At 48.5% G+C, this 21,704-nt stretch overlaps 1 protein-coding gene across 3 annotated transcripts in view; it reads left to right on the top strand.

Moving 5' to 3' along the window:
- The window catches only part of LOC138656345 (gastrula zinc finger protein XlCGF66.1-like), a 324,260-nt gene that overhangs the window by 102,539 nt on the left and 200,017 nt on the right, over positions 1-21,704 (top strand). Inside the window, exon 4 of one of the 3 annotated variants that reach the window (XM_069743692.1) lies at positions 11,203-11,330. The exons of the other annotated variants lie outside the window; for them this stretch is intronic. Coding sequence (XP_069599793.1) covers positions 11,203-11,326 — 124 coding nt within the window. The 3' untranslated portion in view covers positions 11,327-11,330. The remainder of the gene's footprint in view (positions 1-11,202; positions 11,331-21,704) is intronic. 3 annotated transcript variants of the gene reach the window in all.

Here is a 21,704-nt window from a genome sequence, read left to right as displayed (position 1 = left end):
GCGGGAACGCCCCTTTATAGCCTCTGTGACGCCGCAGACAGCAAGCCAATCACTGCAATGCCCTTCTGTAAGATGGTGGGGACCAGGACCTACGTCATCACGCTGCCCACACTCTGCGTCCACCTTCATTGGCTGAGAAATGGCGCTTTTCGCGTCATTGAAACGCGACTTTGGCGCGAAAGTCGCGTACCACATGGCCGACCCCACACAGGGATCGGGTCGGGTTTCATGAAACCCGACTGTGCCAAAAGTCGGCGACTTTTGAAAATGAACGATCCGTTTCGCTCAACCCTAGTAGTGGACCCAGGTTATTCTTCAATTTTTGCAAAAGGAACCATCTAGTGGAAGAGAAGGGAGTTATCATCTTCCGCCTTGCATCGGCCCCACACGTTTTCCAAGAAACTGTCTCCATTTTTTAAGAAATTTGCCCGCTTGTACCTCCTTATTTGTGAGTGCGTCCCCTTGCTCCACCGCCATGTAATGATGCAGTCGAGCTATTAAATCTGACAACTGAGGGGTAGACGATGATAAGTATAGTATGTATTAGTATTGGGGGACCCCTCCCTCCGCAACTCTCGCCACTCATATTCTCCCAATAATGTAAGATCGCCATTGTCACATTACTCCAAAGGCTGGTAATCCAGAAACTAGGCCCCAAAACGGGACTATGTAACCGCAGGACCATAGGCCATGTAATAAATCAGAGCTAGGTTGCTGACATCTAGGGCAGGCTGTAAGTCTGTTAGGTCTTATATCTGGTTTATGAATATTAAAAGCAGAGATTGCTCCATGCATCATTTTAAATTGAGTTTCCCTCCAATTTTCATTTATTATATTTTCCCGGAAAAGAGACCAGCCCTTTCTAATTAAGGAGGGAGTTTCGGTATTCTCCAATTGTTGTCTCCAATACTTAAAAAAAAAAGTATCTGGATGAGGGTCCAATAGGTGAGGTTTCATAATGGAGTAAATTACGGATAAAGAGGGGTTTCCGGGAGAGTATTGCAGCAAATCATCTAGCATGTTATGGCTCGACTCGAATGTAACATCCTGCAGCAGCGTCAGACTGGAGCACCTTGGGCCCACCAGAGAAAATCATTCTTGGGGCCCACTATGTAGCTACATAGAAATACAGTTAGGGCCAGAAATATTTGGACAGTGACACAATTTTCGCGAGTTGGGCTCTGCATGCCACCACATTGGATTTGAAATGAAACCTCTACAACAGAATTCAAGTGCAGATTGTAACGTTTAATTTGAAGGGTTGAACAAAAATATCTGATAGAAAATGTAGGAATTGTACACATTTCTTTACAAACACTCCCCATTTTAGGAGGTCAAAAGTAATTGGACAAATAAACATAACCCAAACAAAATATTTTTATTTTCAATATTTTGTTGCAAATCCTTTGGAGGCAATCACTGCCTTAAGTCTGGAACCCATGGACATCACCAAACGCTGGGTTTCTTCCTTCTTAATGCTTTGCCAGGCCTTTACAGCCGCAGCCTTCAGGTCTTGCTTGTTTGTGGGTCTTTCCGTCTTAAGTCTGGATTTGAGCAAGTGAAATGCATGCTCAATTGGGTTTAGATCTGGAGATTGACTTGGCCATTGCAGAATCTTCCACTTTTTGGCACTCATGAACTCCTGGGTAGCTTTGGCTGTATGCTTGGGGTCATTGTCCATCTGTACTATGAAGCGCCGTCCAATCAACTTTGCAGCATTTGGCTGAATCTGGGCTGAAAGTATATCCCGGTACACTTCAGAATTCATCCGGCTACTCTTGTCTGCTCTTATGTCATCAATAAACACAAGTGACCCAGTGCCATTGAAAGCCATGCATGCCCATGCCATCACGTTGCCTCCACCATGTTTTACAGAGGATGTGGTGTGCCTTGGATCATGTGCCGTTCCCTTTCTTCTCCAAACTTTTTTCTTCCCATCATTCTGGTACAGGTTGATCTTTGTCTCATCTGTCCATAGAATACTTTTCCAGAACTGAGCTGGCTTCCTGAGGTGTTTTTCTGCAAGTTTAACTCTGGCCTGTCTATTTTTGGTATTGATGAATGGTTTGCATCTAGATGTGAACCCTTTGTATTTACTGTCATGGAGTCTTCTCTTTACTGTTGACTTAGAGACAGATACACCTACTTCACTGAGAGTGTTCTGGACTTCAGTTGATGTTGTGAACGGGTTCTTCTTCTCCAAATTAAGTATGCGGCGATCATCCACCACTGTTGTCATCCGTGAACGCCCAGGTCTTTTTGAGTTCCCAAGCTCACCAGTCAATTCCTTTTTTCTCAGAATGTACCCAACTGTTGATTTTGCTACTCCAAGCATGTCTGCTATCTCTCTGATGGATTTTTTCTTTGTTTTCAGCCTCAGGATGTTCTGCTTCACCTCAATTGAGAGTTCCTTTGACCGCATGTTGTCTGCTCACAGCAACAGCTTCCAAATGCAAAACCACACACCTGGAATCCACCCCTGACCTTTTAACTACTTCATTGATTACAGGTTAACGAGGGAGATGCCTTCAGAGTTAATTGCAGCCCTTAGAGTCCATTGTCCAATTACTTTTGGTCCCTTGAAAAAGAGGACGCTATGCATTACAGAGCTATGATTCCTAAACCCTTTCTCCGATTTGGATGTGGAAACTATCATATTGCAGCTGGGAGTGTGCACTTTCAGCCCATATTATATATATAATTGTATTTCTGAACATGTTTTTGTAAACAGCTAAAATAACAAAACTTGTGTCACTGTCCAAATATTTCTGGCCCTAACTGTAGATACAAGACCACCAATTGTGCGGTAAAAAGCGCTAATATCAGGGTATAATATAAGGTAGTTCACGTCTTAATAATGTAGCAAGGGTTGGGGTAGCCCCCTCACAGAATATAATGTAGCCCCCTCATAAAATATAATGCGGTCCCCTCTCATAGAATATAATGCAGCACCCCACAAAATATAATGCAACCCCCTCAGGTATGACACAGTCCCCACCATAGAATATAATGCAGCCCCCCCATAGAGTATACTGTAGCCCCTTCATATAGTATGATGTAGCCCCCATAATATAATGTAGTACCCTGAGTATAATGCAGTCCCCCCACAGAATATAATGTAGCCCCCCAGGGCCGTATTTAGAGTTTCTGCTGCCCTAGGCACTTTTAGTGCTGCCTCCCCGTTTGGTGAGTATGACACTATCGGCAGTGACTTTGGCAAGAATCGCTGATGTGAAAGTCGCCTTTTGCAGCAGATCGGGCAGTTTTTCTGCATCTGCCGTGTAACGGATCACTTACAGCAACACTGCATTCGGCCTCATTCATTACCCATGGGATTTGTGGCACTTGCCGTGATCTGGCAAATGTGGTACCATACCTCCCAACTTTTGAAGAAGGGAAGGAGGTATAAAGTTTGCGGCGCGTATAGTGTGCCGCGGCAAATTTTAGGCCACACCTCTGACCACACCCATTTCACAACTAGTCACACCCATATCCACGTCCCAACCACAGCCATTTAGCACTGCTGATCACACTGTTTTATATACAATAATTATAAACAAAAAAAAATATGGCCACACATAATAGCCACACATGATGCTCAATACTGTATAACGGTCACCACACATGATGCTCCATACTGTATAATGGCCACACACAGTTCTCCATACTGTATAATGGCCACGCATGATGCTCAATACTGTATAATGGCCACACATGATGCTCCATAGTGTATAATGGCCACACATGATGCTCCATAATGTATAATGGCCACACAGTGCTCCATACTGTATAATGATCCCACATGATGCTCAATACTGTATAATGGCCACACATGATGCTCCATAGTGTATAATGGCCACACACAGTTCTCCATACTGTATAATGGCCACACATGATGCTCAGTACTGTATAATGGCCACACATGATGCTCCATAATGTATAATGGCCACACATGATGCTCCATAATGTATAATGGCCACACAGTGCTCCATACTGTATAATGATCCCACATGATGCTCAATACTGTATAATGGCCACACATGATGCTCCATAGTGTATAATGGCCACACATGATGCTCCATAATGTATAATGGCCACACAGTGCTCCATACTGTATAATGATCCCACATGATGCTCAATACTGTATAATGGCCACACATGATGCTCCATAATGTATAATGGCCACACATGATGCTCCATAATGTATAATGGCCACACAGTGCTCCATACTGTATAATGATCCCACATGATGCTCAATACTGTATAATGGCCACACATGATGCTCCATAGTGTATAATGGCCACACATGATGCTCCATAATGTGCAGGTCCTTCTCAAAAAATTAGCATATAGTGTTAAATTTCATTATTTACCATAATGTAATGATTACAATTAAACTTTCATATATTATAGATTCATTATCCACCAACTGAAATTTGTCAGGTCTTTTATTGTTTTAATACTGATGATTTTGGCATACAACTCCTGATAACCCAAAAAACCTGTCTCAATAAATTAGCATATTTCACCCATCCAATCAAATAAAAGTGTTTTTTAATAACAAACAAAAAAACCATCAAATAATAATGTTCAGTTATGCACTCAATACTTGGTCGGGAATCCTTTGGCAGAAATGACTGCTTCAATGCGGCGTGGCATGGAGGCAATCAGCCTGTGACACTGCTGAGATGTTATGGAGGCCCAGGATGCTTCAATAGCGGCCTTAAGCTCATCCAGAGTGTTGGGTCTTGCGTCTCTCAACTTTCTCTTCACAATATCCCACAGATTCTCTATGGGGTTCAGGTCAGGAGAGTTGGCAGGCCAATTGAGCACAGTAATACCATGGTCAGTAAACCATTTACCAGTGGTTTTGGCACTGTGAGCAGGTGCCAGGTCGTGCTGAAAAAATGAAATCTTCATCTCCATAAAGCATTGACCCTGTCCTTGATGAAACACAGTGGACCAACACCAGCAGCTGACATGGCACCCCACACCATCACTGACTGTGGGTACTTGACACTGGACTTCAGGCATTTTGGCATTTCCTTCTCCCCAGTCTTCCTCCAGACTCTGGCACCTTGATTTCCGAATGACATGCAAAATTTGCTTTCATCAGAAAAAAGTACTTGGGACCACTTAGCAACAGTCCAGTGCTGCTTCTCTGTAGCCCAGGCCAGGCGCTTCTGCCGCTGTTTATGGTTCAAAAGTGGCTTTACCTGGGGAATGCGGCACCTGTAGCCCATTTCCTGCACACGCCTGTGCACGGTGGCTCTGGATGTTTCCACACCAGACTCAGTCCACTGCTTCCTCAGGTTCCCCAAGGTCTGGAATCGGTCCTTCTCCACAATCTTCCTCAGGGTCCGGTCTCCTCTTCTCGTTGTACAGCGTTTTCTGCCACATTGTTTCCTTCCAACAGACTTACCATTGAGGTGCCTTGATACAGCACTCTGGGAACAGCCTATTTGTTGAGAAATTTCTTTCTGGGTCTTACCCTCTTGCTTGAGGGTGTCAATGATGGCCTTCTTGACATCTGTCAGGTCGCTAGTCTTACCCATGATGGGGGTTTTGAGTAATGAACCAGGCAGGGAGTTTATAAAAGCCTCAGGTATCTTTTGCATGTGTTTAGAGTTAATTTGTTGATTCAGAAGATTAGGGTAATAGGTCGTTTAGAGAACCTTTTCTTGATATGCTAATTTATTGAGACAGGTTTTTTGGGTTATCAGGAGTTGTATACCAAAATCATCAGTATTAAAACAATAAAAGACCTGACAAATTTCAGTTGGTGGATAATGAATCTATAATATATGAAAGTTTAATTGTAATCATTACATTATGGTAAATAATGAAATTTAACACTATATGCTAATTTTTTGAGAAGGACCTGTATAATGGCCACACAGTGCTCCATACTGTATAATGATCCCACATGATGCTCAATACTGTATAATGGCCACAAATGATGCTCAATATTGTATAACGGCCACACATGATGCTCCATACTGTATAACGGTTACACAGTGCTCCATACTGTATAATGGCCACACATAGCGCTCCATACTGTATAATGGCCACACATAGTGCTCCATACTGTATAATGATCCCACATGATGCTCAATACTGCATAATGGCCACAAATGATGCTCCATACTGTATAATGGCCACACATGATGCTTCATACTGTATAATGTCCATTGGCCACACATGATGCTCCATACTGTATAATGGCCACACATGATGCTCAATACTGTATAATGGCCACACACAGTTCTCCATACTGTATAATGATCCCACATGATGCTCAATACTGTATAATGACCCCCCCTCCTGTATGCATGGCGGCTCATATTCCCCCCCCTGAATGCATGGCTCATATTCCCCCCTCCTGTATGCATGGCTCATATTCCCCTCTCCTGTATGCATGGCTTCTCTCCCCCCCCCGCTCCTGTTCCCATCTTGCATGGCGCGCCGGCTTATGTCCTCATTCATCCCCCCATCCCCCCGTCCCTCATACTCACCTGACCGTCACCTGTCCCACACACTGCGTGGCCGCGCCGACATCCCTCTAGCTCTGTCCCGACTCCCGGCGCAGCACCTTCTTCCTGCGTGAGCGGTCATGTGATACCGCTCATTAAGGTCATGAATATGTGCATAGGCGAGCGCGGGGGGGACCTGGAGCAGTGGGGGCCCTGTGCCAGTGCCTGGGCGGCTGGGCCCACCGGAGAATCCTCCGGTTCTCCGGTGGGCCAGTCCGAGCCTGTTCTGCAGATTAGACATAACTGAGCGCTTGATTTGCTCATATTGAAGGGCGTGGGAGGGGGGAGATGATATTTCTCAAGTACTTCGGGGCTCCAGCGGATGGAGGAGATGAGACATTGATAATCTTTTGGCCCCAGGCGGTGTATAGTTTATTTTCCATACCCTGGGAGAATTCAGGGTTTGCCCACAGAGGTAAATATTTAGATATTCTGAAAGAGAGACTATAGTTTTTCCTAACCGCTTTCCAAGTTGAAATTGTACGTCTAAATAGGGTTGATTGTCTTAAATTTCCAGGGAGGGAGGAAAGTTGCGCATGTTAACCATCTAGGCTCCAGCGGATGGAGGAGATGAGAGACATTTAAGTCATCTCAGCGGCTTCGAAAGACAGAAACTATTGTAACACAGTTATTAAGGTTGAAGGAAGACTTTAAGTCCATCTAGTTCAACCCATAGCCTAACCTAACATGCCCTAACATGTTGATGCAGAGGAAGCCAAAAAAAACCCATGTGGCAAAGAGTAAGCTCCACATTGGTGAAAAAAATTCCTTCCCGACTCCACATAACAGCAATCAGACTAGTTCCCTGGATCAACGCCCTATCAAGGAATCTAGTGTATATACCCTGTAACATTATACTTTTCCAGAAAAGTATCTGCAGCGCCCCAGAGACCTGGTCGTTTCAGTGGTGTCGCTCTGCCACTCAGGGGAGTGATGGTACGTCCGATGGCACTAAAGGAGTTCACCTGACCAGGTATCACCAGCACACATTACACTTCACACTCCGGCCACTAGGGGGAGCAAAAGGTTTTATTTATTAGGCCACTCCTCACACTGGTAAAACTAGGGGTTGGATAGGAAGTTAGACAGAAGCTGACTGGGTTTTGTCCAGGCAACATCCGTGGCAGGGGGTGTTGCGAGGAAGATTCAGAGGGGTACCTGTCAGGCGTGGGAACCTGGCAGTGACTTAGCGACAAGAACAGATCGTTACAGAGACGCGCCTGCACTACCTTGCGGCGGCATCTAAAGAAAGGACACGAAGCGAAGGATATTGTGGACAGTGAGAAATTAGATCAAGCACAAAGGAGAACCAGTAGAAGTCGTGCTCGGAGAACGGCAACATCCTACCGGCGTGAAGCCGGTGACCGGAACACCGAGGAAGTAACTGACTTTATGCCTTACTTCAAATACTGCAGGGTAGTTAATTATAGGTTGGCTGTCTACCATACATCACCTAAGCAGACATAGGGGGCAAGCGTGGAGAGGGGCGTCTCTAGGGTCCCAGAATAGCTCCGAGCCTCCCCATCAAACGGGTGCGTCCTAGCCATAACACACTTGGGGGACGGAAAGAAAGAACTAGAAAGAGCAAGAACAGAAGTTGTGAGGACTATCCCGAATGCTCAGGAGGGAAGAACTACAATATACAGGAGCTAGTGGTAGGCAACGATTTCCTCCTGCAAAGGGAACTCTGGATGTGCCTTCGGACCGGCCGGTCTCAGACAGCCCAGTTGACAGTGCTCTGGATTGAGGATCCCGAAGCCTTCAGTAAAAGGTAAAGAGACTGCTACCCTGTGTCCTCGTTAATAACTGCGCCTCACACCATCGTCACCTACACTATCGGGAAGCCCTGGGGACATCCTTCACCTGTGGGAAGGTATACCATCTAGCTGCCATCACATCACCCCAGCGGACCCCAAGCAGCGTCGGTCAACCTGACCGAATACCACAGGTGGCGTCACAAACTCCTAACAACCTCCATCACCCTTTCATTGGGCGCCCCTTAGCAGGGTCACAGACCGGGTCCAGCCACCGTGACAATCTCAGAACTGAGACAGAGAGGACCGGTACCGAGTAACCCGCGGCCCTGCGTCTGGGGGCGCTCTATCTTGGCGTCACGAACAGGATCGTACTTAAGCCTGAAGAATTGGGTCATGTGTGCCTTGGAACTGTGTTAGAATTGTGCTTGAACTGTGATTTATTGCAAATACTGTGCATTGCTGATCACCGCAAGGATTCCCGCCAAAATTGCCGCCATTATAGCGCCACGAGGAGCGCAAGAGAAGAAGAAGGGCGTGGAGTTGTGGGCGTGAAAGAACTGAGAAGCACGAAAAGCAATGGCCGCCCAGTCTAAATATTTCTGTACCTTGAGGACGTGTCCGTCAGCCGAGATCCGCCTCCTGATCCTTAATGGAAGGCGGGGACCAAAGAAACGAAACCGCCCACAAAGGAGAGAGCGGGAAAAGGACAAAGAGGACAGCAGCCATGTGGAGGACGCCATGACAAGCCACCCGGAGCCGGAGTGTGGAGTCGAAGTCGGAGACTCCCCCAGTTACCCGGAAGGGCATCGTGGCAAAACCTACGCTGCTGATACCGAGTCCCTGCAGCTTGGAATGGAGGAGCTGATCGATCAGCTCCTGCAGCTGCAGGTAGAGACCAAGTCCTCGCATCCGGTGGCGCCTGCGAAGGATCCATCGCCGCTGATGTCGCTCCTTGTGCCGCAACCGGAGCCCCTGCTGATCCCGTCATCGACAGAGTCGCCCGATCCCGAGGTCACCGTGGTGGCAGGTAAGGACACTGATCATTCCCCGGTGACTGAGGACCTGTTGGTGGGCCCGGTCGCAGCGCCGCCTCCCTACTGCACTCACCGCCTTCAGCGCTTTGACCCCTGGGACCAAGTCACGGGTATGGGGCTGTTGCTCGAGGTCCCGATGGAACCCTCTACCCTGCCGGGTGAGGTCCACACCGAATGGACCGTATATCGCTGGGTGCACCCCGGGTCAGACTTCATGGGGTTCCCCGGGGCTGAAAAGCAGGAGGGAGAGAGAGTGGAGGTCCTCAGCTGGGAGAGGTACCAGGCCCAACTTGCTCGGCAGTGGGAGGGGAAGGAAGCCGAATATCAGGCCCAGCGTCAGGCCTACGACCGGAAAGATCGGGTGGTCAAGGCCAAGGCCCGCAAGGACCGCAGCACGAACCCTGGCCCACGGAAGTAGGGCCAAGTGGTAGCCTTTCGACTTTGTGGAGGCTGGGGCTTCATTAAAGAACCGGGGCTATATGCAGAGGTGTTCGTTAACCGCAGGGATGTGGAGTCGCACCTCCTGGAGGGACATCCGGATCGGGATCTCTACCCGGGGGACATTGTCACATATACCAGACATTTTGGGGAAAAGGGCTGGTTCGCGTTGGATGTGCACAAGAGGAAAGATCCGGTAGCGCACCAGGCCAAGGCTTCAGCACAGCCATTCCCCGTAGCAAAGGCGTCCCCTTGTGACCGGTCTACCATTACTACTGAGATTACGGTGGTTACTCCGACGTGCACCATTGTCAAGACCACAACCTGCACCATTGCTACCACCGTGGTGGCCGAAGGGTTGGCCTCAGTGATGGCTAGTACCCCGGGCGACTTGGGCTCCAGAACTGTAGCCACCCAGACTCCGGCCTGGACCGAAGGGGCCCCTGGAGCCACACCTGGTAGCCGCAGGTATCCGGGCGGATGGCCCCGCCCACTGCTGCTGGTGGAGCTGCAACTGCCAGAGTCAAAATAAACCTCAGAGACCTGAAACTGTAAATAGTTAATCGTTTGTCTTCCTGCTGTTTTGCTGCTAGCACCCGTCTAGGGTTAAACCTCTCAGGGGTCCCCTTGTTTACCCGGGATCCCTATTGTTTTATTTTGCACAAGTTCATCACTGTTTAACAGACTGCCCAATCATGGACAGTGAATGATTCACAAACTGCTTTGTAAATAGTTCACACCTTCTTAAAGGTGCCCTCTACTGGTTTTACACAGAAAGAAGACTTTGTGAAGAGACTGTTTTTGAATACAGCGCAGAAGTTCTTGCTTTCTAATGGACTTGCAGATAGAGAGAATCTGCACTACCTCAAAGAGACTTGGTTCCCTCTTAAAGGGAATGTTCACATGTTGCACTCAAGTATAATGTTGCCTTTTAAAAAGTTAAATTGTAATAATGTTGAGACTTAGGAAATGTCAATAATGTTACTAGAGATTGAGGACAGGAAAAGTTGGAAGCCGAATTTCGACACAGTAAACCCATAGGGGTTAGAGAGTCCTCCTAAGAACCATAGATAGAAAAACAATGGCAGTAGGCCCAGACAAGGAGCTAGGCGGTCCTGCATTTGTGTAGTCAGAAAAATAAAGAAAAAGTTAAGTTTGCATTATAGTATTTTATAGTAGGCCTTTAGTGGGTTCAGTCTATACGCCCTTAAAGGAGAAGTTAAATTATTGTTCAGAATTTGCACTTAGTAGAATACCCGGCAGGATACCAGAAGTTATTTATCGTCAGAGTGTTATTTAAAATATTTAACCTTGTTTTTGTTTGCAACGTTCAAGTATCCTCACCTCCCATAAAGGGAAGCATTGTTATATTTATTTGTTCCTTGCATTTCAAAATTTTGCATGTCTTTTGCTAACATGTATTGTTGTTCTTCTTCCCAGTCCAGGAGTACTGGATTTAACCGGGGGGAGTGCAGCGCCCCAGAGACCTGGTCGTTGCAGTGGTGTCGCTCTGCCACTAAGGGGAGGGATGGTACATCCGATGGCACTAAAGGAGTTCACCTGACCAGGTATCACCAGCACACATTACACTTCACACTGCGGCCACTAGGGGGAGCAAAAGGTTTTATTTATTAGGCCACTCCTCACACTGGTAAAACTAGGGGTTGGATAGGAAGTTAGACAGATGGTTTTGTCCAGGCAACATTCCGTGGCAGGGGGTGTTGCGGGGAAGATTCAGAGGGGTCCCTGTCAGGCGTGGGAACCTGGCAGTGACTTAGCGACAAGGACAGATCGTTACAGAGCCGCGCCTGCACTACCTTGCGGCGGCATCTAAAGAAAGGACACGAAGCGAAGGATATTGTGGACAGTGAGAAACGAGATCAAGCACAAAGGAGAACCAGTAAAAGTCGTGCCCCGAGAACGGCAACATCCTACTGAGGCGCGAAGCCAGTGACCGGAACACCGAGTAAGTAACTGACTTTATGCTTTACTTCAAATACCGCAGGGCAGTTAATTATAGGTTGGCTGTCTACCATACATCACCTAAGCAGACATAGGGGGCAAACGCTGCTGCAGGGAACATATGAATGGGCCTTCAGCACGATGCCGGGGACAGCGCTAAACTTTAGCGCTGTCTCCGGCACGCTCCGTGTGGTACCCAGTGGGCACACGGGCAGCACACGTGTGCGGCACGTGTGCCACACTGATGTACCACAGAAACGTAGGGCACACGGATAATTCCGGTACCGATTTTTTTCGATACCGGAATTATCTGGACGTGTGGGACTGCCCTAATAGATACAGCACCCTTGCAGCCAGCACACCAAGGGCTGACTCCGCCCACTCGCGTCACTGGTAACATGCCTGTGGTGACATCATGGAAGGTCCTGGAGCTCCTCTGGGCTCTGCAGCTACCCTGACTGGAGCTGCAGAGCACGGAGCCTCCATGGCCGGTATATTAGGGGGGGATGCAGGGATGTGTGGAGCCCCCATGTCCGCTATATTATGGGGGATACGCGGGTGTGTGGAGCCCCCACGGCCGGTATATTATGGGGGGGATAATTAAGTTCGGCTACGTCACTCTGGTCCAGACTGCGCTGGTGCGGTGCGTCGCGCTTGCGCAGTCTATAAAGGCTTCGGACAGAGTGACACTCCCACCGTCATAGATAGGAGCGGCGACTCAGCATACTGGCCTCATCCATGGCATTATATACTGTGTATATATATATATATATATATATCTATATATATATATAATTGTCTAAGGGTTTTTCCGTCTGTCTTTCTGTCTGTCTGTCCTGGAAATCCCGCGTCTCTGATTGGTCGAGGCCGCCAGCGACGATGATGTCATAAAGTACGTAGACATCCCGCGTCTGATTGGTCGAGGTATATATATATGTATAGGAGCGGCGACTCAGCTTACTGGCCTCATCCATGGCATTATATACTGTATATATATATATATATATATATATGTATAGGAGCGGCGACTCAGCATACTGGCCTCATCCATGGCATTATATACTGTGTATATATATACAGTGGGGCAAAAAAGTATTTAGTCAGTCAGCAATAGTGCAAGTTCCACCACTTAAAAAGATGAGAGGCGTCTGTAATTTACATCATAGGTAGACCTCAACTATGGGAGACAAACTGAGAAAAAAATCCAGAAAATCGCATTGTCTGTTTTTTTAACATTTTATTTGCATATTATGGTGGAAAATAAGTATTTGGTCAGAAACAAAATTTCATCTCAATACTTTGTAATATATCCTTTGTTGGCAATGACAGAGGTCAAACGTTTTCTGTAAGTCTTCACAAGGTTGCCACACACTGTTGTTGGTATGTTGGCCCATTCCTCCATGCAGATCTCCTCTAGAGCAGTGATGTTTTTGGCTTTTCGCTTGGCAACACGGACTTTCAACTCCCTCCAAAGGTTTTCTATAGGGTTGAGATCTGGAGACTGGCAAGGCCACTCCAGGACCTTGAAATGCTTCTTACGAAGCCACTCCTTCGTTGCCTTGGCGTTGTGCTTTGGATCATTGTCATGTTGAAAGACCCAGCCACGTTTCATCTTCAATGCCCTTGCTGATGGAAGAAGGTTTGCACTCAAAATCTCACAATACATGGCCCCATTCATTCTTTCATGTACCCGGATCAGTCGTCCTGGCCCCTTTGCAGAGAAACAGCCCCAAAGCATGATGTTTCCACCACCATGCTTTACAGTAGGTATGGTGTTTGATGGATGCAACTCAGTATTCTTTTTCCTCCAAACACGACAAGTTGTGTTTCTACCAAACAGTTCCAGTTTGGTTTCATCAGACCATAGGACATTCTCCCAAAACTCCTCTGGATCATCCAAATGCTCTCTAGCAAACTTCAGACGGGCCCGGACATGTACTGGCTTAAGCAGTGGGACACGTCTGGCACTGCAGGATCTGAGTCCATGGTGGCGTAGTGTGTTACTTATGGTAGGCCTTGTTACATTGGTCCCAGCTCTCTGCAGTTCATTCACTAGGTCCCCCCGCGTGGTTCTGGGATTTTTGCTCACCGTTCTTGTGATCATTCTGACCCCACGGGGTGGGATTTTGCGTGGAGCCCCAGATTGAGGGAGATTATCAGTGGTCTTGTATGTCTTCCATTTTCTAATTATTGCTCCCACTGTTGATTTCTTCACTCCAAGCTGGTTGGCTACTGCAGATTCAGTCTTCCCAGCCTGGTGCAGGGCTACAATTTTGTTTCTGGTGTCCTTTGACAGCTCTTTGGTCTTCACCATAGTGGAGTTTGGAGTCAGACTGTTTGAGGGTGTGCACAGGTGTCTTTTTATACTGATAACAAGTTTAAACAGGTGCCATTACTACAGGTAATGAGTGGAGGAAAGAGGAGACTCTTAAAGAAGAAGTTACAGGTCTGTGAGAGCCAGAAATCTTGATTGTTTGTTTCTGACCAAATACTTATTTTCCACCATAATATGCAAAAAAAATGTTAAAAAAAAACAGACAATGTGATTTTCTGGATTTTTTTTTCTCAGTTTGTCTCCCATAGTTGAGGTCTACCTATGATGTAAATTACAGACGTCTCTCATCTTTTTAAGTGGTGGAACTTGCACTATTGCTGACTGACTAAATACTTTTTTGCCCCACTGTATGTATAGGAGCAGCGACTCAGCATACTGGCCTCATCCATGGCATTATATACTGTATATATATATATATATATATGTATAGGAGCAGCGACTCAGCATACTGGCCTCATCCATGGCATTATATACTGTATATATATATGTATAGGATCAGCGACTCAGCTTACTGGCCTCATCCATGGCATTATATACTGTATATATATATATATATATATATATATATATATATGTATAGGATCAGCGACTCAGCTTACTGGCCTCATCCATGGCATTATATACTGTATATCTATAATATAACGCTGGGAGCGTCACTCTGTCCGAAGCCTCTATAGACTGCGCAAGCGCCGGCGCAGTCTGGGCCTCACAGAGCGACGCTCCCGGGAGATCGCGGTATGCGTAAGCACTGAACGCATACCGCGATCTCCACCGGAGAGTCAGGGACTGCCAGGAGGGAGGGTAAGTATACTCACCTTTCCCGGTTCCAGCGCTGCTTGCGGCTCCGGCTCCCGGCTCCTCTGCTCCCGGCTCCGGAGGGCGCGGACTGCGCAGGCGCCGATTCCTGCTGCCGGAATCGGCGCCTGCGTAGTCCGCGCTTTCCAGCGCCATTTTCTTGAAGACACACTCCGGCTCCACTGCAGGTGTGTCTTCAAGAAAATGGCGCCGGAAAGCGCGGACTGCGCAGGCGCCGATTCCTGCTGCCGGAATCGGCGCCTGCGCAGTCCCCGCTTTCCGGCGCCATTTTCTTGAAGACATACCTGCAGTGGAGCCGGACGATAGGTGAGTATGGTATTTTTTTTTTTTTTTATATGGCAGCAGCATTCGGGGGCATACACACTGGAGCGGGGGGCATATAATACAATGGTGGCGCAGGATGGGAGCAGCACATGACAGAACGGGCGCAGGATGGCAGCAGCACATGACAGAACGGGCGCAGGATGGCCGCAGCACATGACAGAACGGGCGCAGGATGGCCGCAGCACATGACAGAACGGGCGCAGGATGGCAGCAGCACATGACAGAACGGGCGCATGACATAGGGTATACGTGAGTTCCGTGACCTGGAAAAAATTACCCCAACCCCCTTAAACAGATCTCTTAACAATCTAAAGAATAAACTTCTAACGTACTCAAAACAGCAGACGGAGACATATGTTGGATTTAATTGGCCACAGCAGCCATTTTATTAAATAAAAGATAACAGAACTTTTATGACAACCCAGAATAGGAGGGGCGGTCCTCGAAGCCCCAAAGTTATAAAAAACTCAGTATCCCAAAAACTCCACAATGTTCAGCCCAGGATGAGTCTTACCCCCAGCCGTAAAGCACCAGCTCAGGGATAGATAACAACCAATCCTGGTCCACCGAACCCACCCCCATGCCAGGGGTCCATAAATCCACCTCACGCGGAATAACCGTACCGCGCCTTGTTAAATTCTCTCATGGGGTGTCCAGGACCTCTCAAGATCCCCACCCCATTGAACCACGATTTACCATTTCCACCGACTTCGAAGACCTCCACCCCCGCCAACTGCCGTGACAATACCCTGACAGCATTCACATAACAAAATAAATACATTTAGACGCCTCTTAAAACAATACTCCAAAAGCCCACATATGCCGACTTCACCCCCCCATTACCCTAACCAAAAAAGGGAGGGTGGGCGGGAGATTCCTCACTTGTCACGCAGGCACCTAAAATGGATGCCTGCGTGAGGAGCGTGCCCCTTTTTATGTGCCCCCTCCCCACAGTCCCCTAGTTCCACCCCTTATTTTCAAAAAATGCCCCTAAAGCCACCCCTCAAGTTCCCAGTTAACCCCTTACCACCGTATCCCTTCTAACTGCTCCAGCTCCCCAGGTCCCACGTAACCCCGTCATGGCGGCCTCCCTTTACGTGCCGTGGGCCCCCAGTACGGCCTTTCTTGACATAGGGTATACGTGAGTTCCGTGACCTGGAAAAAATTACCCCAACCCCCTTAAACAGATCTCTTAACAATCTAAAGAATAAACTTCTAACGTACTCAAAACAGCAGACGGAGACATATGTTGGATTTAATTGGCCACAGCAGCCATTTTATTAAATAAAAGATAACAGAACTTTTATGACAACCCAGAATAGGAGGGGCGGTCCTCGAAGCCCCAAAGTTATAAAAAACTCAGTATCCCAAAAACTCCACAATGTTCAGCCCAGGATGAGTCTTACCCCCAGCCGTAAAGCACCAGCTCAGGGATAGATAACAACCAATCCTGGTCCACCGAACCCACCCCCATGCCAGGGGTCCATAAATCCACCTCACGCGGAATAACCGTACCGCGCCTTGTTAAATTCTCTCATGGGGTGTCCAGGACCTCTCAAGATCCCCACCCCATTGAACCACGATTTACCATTTCCACCGACTTCGAGGACCTCCACCCCCGCCACGAACACGAATGGCCTGACACCTTAGCCATTCATGTCCCTCCACACCTTCAAGCTTAATTCAATGCCACTACGGATAGCCAAACACCACATATCATTACCCACCGCGTTCAGGTGCACGCCATCAGCTCTCCAGTAAGCTCCTTGACCCGATTCCAAGTCCACATGTCTCACGGCCAACGCGCCATTCCTCACCATAAACCGAGATATGGCCCTGTTTATTTTAATCCGGGCCCTGTTCACCCCCTCGTGTGATCTAGCACCTCTCCATCTTTTACGGGGAATGATGTCGGACCACACCAACAACACTTTTGGAAACATGACCCAGAACCTCAGGATATCGAATTTGATATCCTTAATCAGCTCCCTACAAGACCGTTTAGCCAAATCATTCCCCCCTAAATGTATCACCACGATCTCCGGCACTCTATCCAGTCTAACAAAACGATGAAATTCAGGTAACCATTCCTTCCACACCATCCCCCCTTTACCGATCCATCGTAAAGTCACTGTCTCTCGAGAAAGACCCAACTGACGACCGTCCGGACGAACCGCAGCACGCAACGCAGCCCATACAACATACGAATGCCCCATGATCCAGACGAGCATCGGATCAGGCCCTGCAACACAGAAAGAAAGGCAACAAACAATTAACTTAACACAGCTTCTAACTCACAATAGGTTTGGGCGAACATACGACTGGAATCTTGAAGATTCCCACCTCCCAATTCTCCGAACCACATCCTCACCAAGGCCCCACCTAGCGGCCTCAGTCGCTGCCTCGATCCTGAAGGAGTGACCACTATATTGTGTTGCAGGTAAGCCCGCTGCCGCCAAACATTTCCTAAAAACAGAAATAAACTGAAAACGGGACAAGAAAGACCCATTTTCGTGCACCAAGAATGGCTCGTCTAACACCCCGCCCTTTGCCATGTACTTCTTCACGGATGCCACCGGGCACACCGGGGATCCTTCAACATTGAACAACACCACTTTGCACCCTTTCCCATACACGTCCGTTTTGGAAGCCTTAATAAACACTACCACCTTATTCCCTTCGACATCCACGTTTTCTCTTAACAAAATACCTCTTTTACTAACGGACGGGCTAACCAACTCACCTAACCGAAATGCCCCAAAGAAGGCCAAAGAAAAGGCTGCACAGAACAGAACCACTTCCCATTCGGAAAAACACACCTCTTGCAACTTCCGCTCAATGGCTGAGAGCACCTCATAAGATACGGGTCGGCGACCGTCCGAAGCCTTCCAGCCTTTCTTCCAACCCCGAACAACTTGCCGAACCAAGAAGGATTTCGTTATATCCTTACCCCCCTCCATTTAAGGTTGAAGGCTAGCCCCGCCAGAAACTTATTCAAACGTGTCATAGACCAACCTGCCTCCCAATGATGACCTAAGAACAACAACAAACCATACTCCTCCTCCATATCCTGGTCCATACTTGACATCCAGGATTCCCACAAGCTCCAAGCCTGATTATAATGAGACCAAGATGAATCCGCGAGCGATTTGGTAAATAACTCTGTTACGGCCCTCGCGGCAGGTTCCACAACTCCACTGGACAATCCCGGCCCGCGCTCTCCGCCTGTGGTGCCAAATCCCGGAAAAGCTGCCACTGAAATTGAGAAAGAGCAACAACTATTGGATCAGGCGCTGACAAGCTAACTTCAGATACAATCCATAAGTTAAACTTAAGACCCAGGAAAACCAAGTGCTGCAAGACCTTCACTACTGCAGGCGTAGCCGCTGACAACGAGTTTACCGCCGTCACCGTTCCAACATGCTCACAATGAAAAGAAATCTTCAAATTCCTCAATTTGTCACCCCACAGGGCCAACGCAACTACCCTGGGGAACAAATGCAACAGTAGCCGGTTGTTTGTTAACCCCTCCTCCTTCCATTCTTCCGGCCAAGCCGCTGCTGACCAGCTACCATGAAAGAAAAGACCAAAGCCACTCATTTCAACGACATGCACCAAAATGCCCAAGGAGGTAGCATCTGCCACCGGCTGAATCCACAGAGATCTGCCATTGTACTCGTCCAAAAATCCGCCCACATCTTCAAATCGTCCCGAAACTCTTTCTTTATCCTGATGAAATGCAAAGGGGACTTTACCCCTACTGTTGCCAAGGATAGGCGGCGGCAGAACGCTCGACCCATCGGCATGATCCTACATGCAAAGTTCAGTTTCCCTAACAACGATTGCAAACTGCGCAAATTTATCTTCTTCAAACCAATCGTATTAACCACATCTTGGCGCAACGCGGTAACCTTGTCTGCAGGTAGCCTACATTCCATTGCTACCGTGTCGATTTCAATGCCTAGGAAGCTCAACACTGTCACCGGACCAACTGTTTTATCCTCCGCCAAAGGCACCCCGAAGTTTTTTGTCACACTCTCCATTGTATGCAACAAAATCGAACAATCTGCTGATTCCGCTGGCCCTATAAACAGAAAGTCATCCAGATAGTGCGAACATGAGCGTATCCCAGACACATCTTTCACCACCCATTCTAGGAACGTGCTGAAGGCCTCAAAGTAAGCACATGAAATCGAGCAACCCATGGGAAGACAACGATCAACAAAGAAGCCGCCATCCCAAAAACAACCCAATAAATGCAAACTGTCAGGATGAACTGGCAACAAACGAAAGGCCGCTTCGATGTCGGTCTTAGCCAGCTTAGCCCCCTTTCCACATGCTCTAACCCACTCCATCGCTGAATCGAATGATAAGTACGACACCGAACTCAACTCGGGATCAATACCATCATTAACCGAAGATCCCTTCGGAAATGACAGGTGATGGATTAACCTAAATTTATTAGGTTCTTTCTTAGGGACCACGCCAAGAGGTGACACCCTCAGATTTGCAATCGGAGGGGCGACAAACGGGCCTGCCATTCTTCCCAGAGCAACTTCCTTATTCAACTTCTCCGACACGACCTCCGGGAATTGTAACGCCGATTTCAAATTTTTTCTTTTTAAACTAACATCCTGCTCAACATAAGGGATTTTGAAACCCTCCTTAAAACCGTCGCGCAATAAAACTGCAGCTGACCTATCAGGGTATCTACTTAGAAAGGCCTCCATCACGACCCACTGCACCGGAGTCACCCCTTTTGTCAGCTGAATCTCCAACTTTTTGCCTGTTACCCCTGAAACATTTTGAAGCGCTATGCACCCCCCCGCAGGTTGAACACTCGTGCCTATATTTACACTTGCTCCCGAATCTGCATATGCCATCATTGAAGGCGAAACACAGTCCCTTCTGCAAAGCCGCCGAGTGTCCTGACTGCCCTGAACTCCCGGCGCCCCCGTGAAAAGGCTGGCTAGTCTGACCTAAACGGGACGGGACCATAACTCTCATCCATAACGCTATGTCCTTGTGATCCCACCTGATACTTGGCCTAAAAGCCTTACGCTGACGAAACTGTTCGTCATAGCGTAACCAACCCTGTCCCCCATAGGTCCTGTAAGCCTCCCCTATGGCATCTAAGTAACAAAATAATGCCGAGCAATTTTCCGGGGCCTTCTCCCCGATTACGCTAGCCATAATAGCGAAAGCTTGCAGCCAATTTGAAAATGATCTGGGAATCAGCCTATATCTCCGTTTCTCCTCATCTTCTTTTTTAGAGTCCTCCCTTCTAGGTCTATCCAAATTAAATCTCTCTAGGGGTAAAAGAGAAAATATTTCTATGCACTCCCCTTTCCAGATTTTTTCCCTAACCTCTTGTTTTAAATGTGCCCCTAACGGGCCCTCGAAGCAGACATAGACCTCCCCCCTAGCCGCATCGTCTAGTTGCGGTACATCCTCCTTTTCCTTATCCTGCAAAGCTCCCTCACCTGGTGCATCAATTCCTGACCCAGGCCCTGGTGCTGTTCCGTCCTTCTCCCTTGATGAGCTCCCCGTGTCTGCCGCAGGACCCGCACTGCTGGATGTACCCGTAACTTCAGACAACTGTCTAGACCCCTCAAACGACCCCGTATTTCCCAACCAAGCAGCTGACGGCAAAGACCCCCTGCTAAGACCGGACCCCCACAAGCCCGCTAGCTCCCCTAAACCTCTAAGGATTAAACCCATACCCCCGCTAGCAACTCCCGAAGTAATGTCAGTATTCCTAGCTTCAGGGGAAACTATGCCTGGCAAATTAAAGATAGGGAAAATGTTCTCACCTAGCTGCCTGGGTGCTGTGAGCCCAGCAGCCGAAGATCCAGCTCCCAGCCGAAGGTGTCCTGCATCCCGACCGGCTTGATCCGCGATGTTGCCCGCCGGACTCCTGGCGGCCGTATCCGTGTCCTGGCGACTCGGTGATGCCGTCGACTGCCCTGGTGCTGCGGAAAGGGAAAAGGCCGAGCCAGCATCCTGCTGCCCGATGGAAGATGTGCGGCTCCTTGCCACGGATACGTCCCCGGCACTGCGTACCGAAGCGACGGAATGTCGCCTGCCGGAATCCGGAAAATTTCCGCCACCACCAGCAGAGGACGCAGATCCAGGAAAGTCCCGGCCATCACCAGCAGAGGGCGCAGATCCAGGAAAATCCCGGCCATCACCAGCAGAGGGCGCAGCTGCAGGAAAATCCCGGCCAACACCAGCAGAGGGCGCAGAACTTGCAATATCCAGGCCACCACCAGCAGAGGGCGCTGCTGCGTTGAAGACTCCAGAGCTGTGCACTGCAGAAGGCCGCACGCTGATGCCAGGGCCAGCCGACTGCCGCCCGCATAATCCTCGGCGCTGAGGGGCCACCGCACCTGACCCCCGTCTCCTCGGCTGTCGCTGCCTCCCACGCTGAGCGGTGCCAGCGGGCATGCTGGCGGCCGCCGTACCGGCTCCTGCTCCTGCCGCCCCACGTCGCCCGGACACTGAA

This window comes from Ranitomeya imitator, unplaced genomic scaffold (assembly GCF_032444005.1).
Source record: "Ranitomeya imitator isolate aRanImi1 unplaced genomic scaffold, aRanImi1.pri SCAFFOLD_317, whole genome shotgun sequence".
Taxonomy (NCBI): Eukaryota; Metazoa; Chordata; class Amphibia; order Anura; family Dendrobatidae; genus Ranitomeya; species Ranitomeya imitator.
This window is presented reverse-complemented; position numbering and strand designations above follow the sequence as displayed.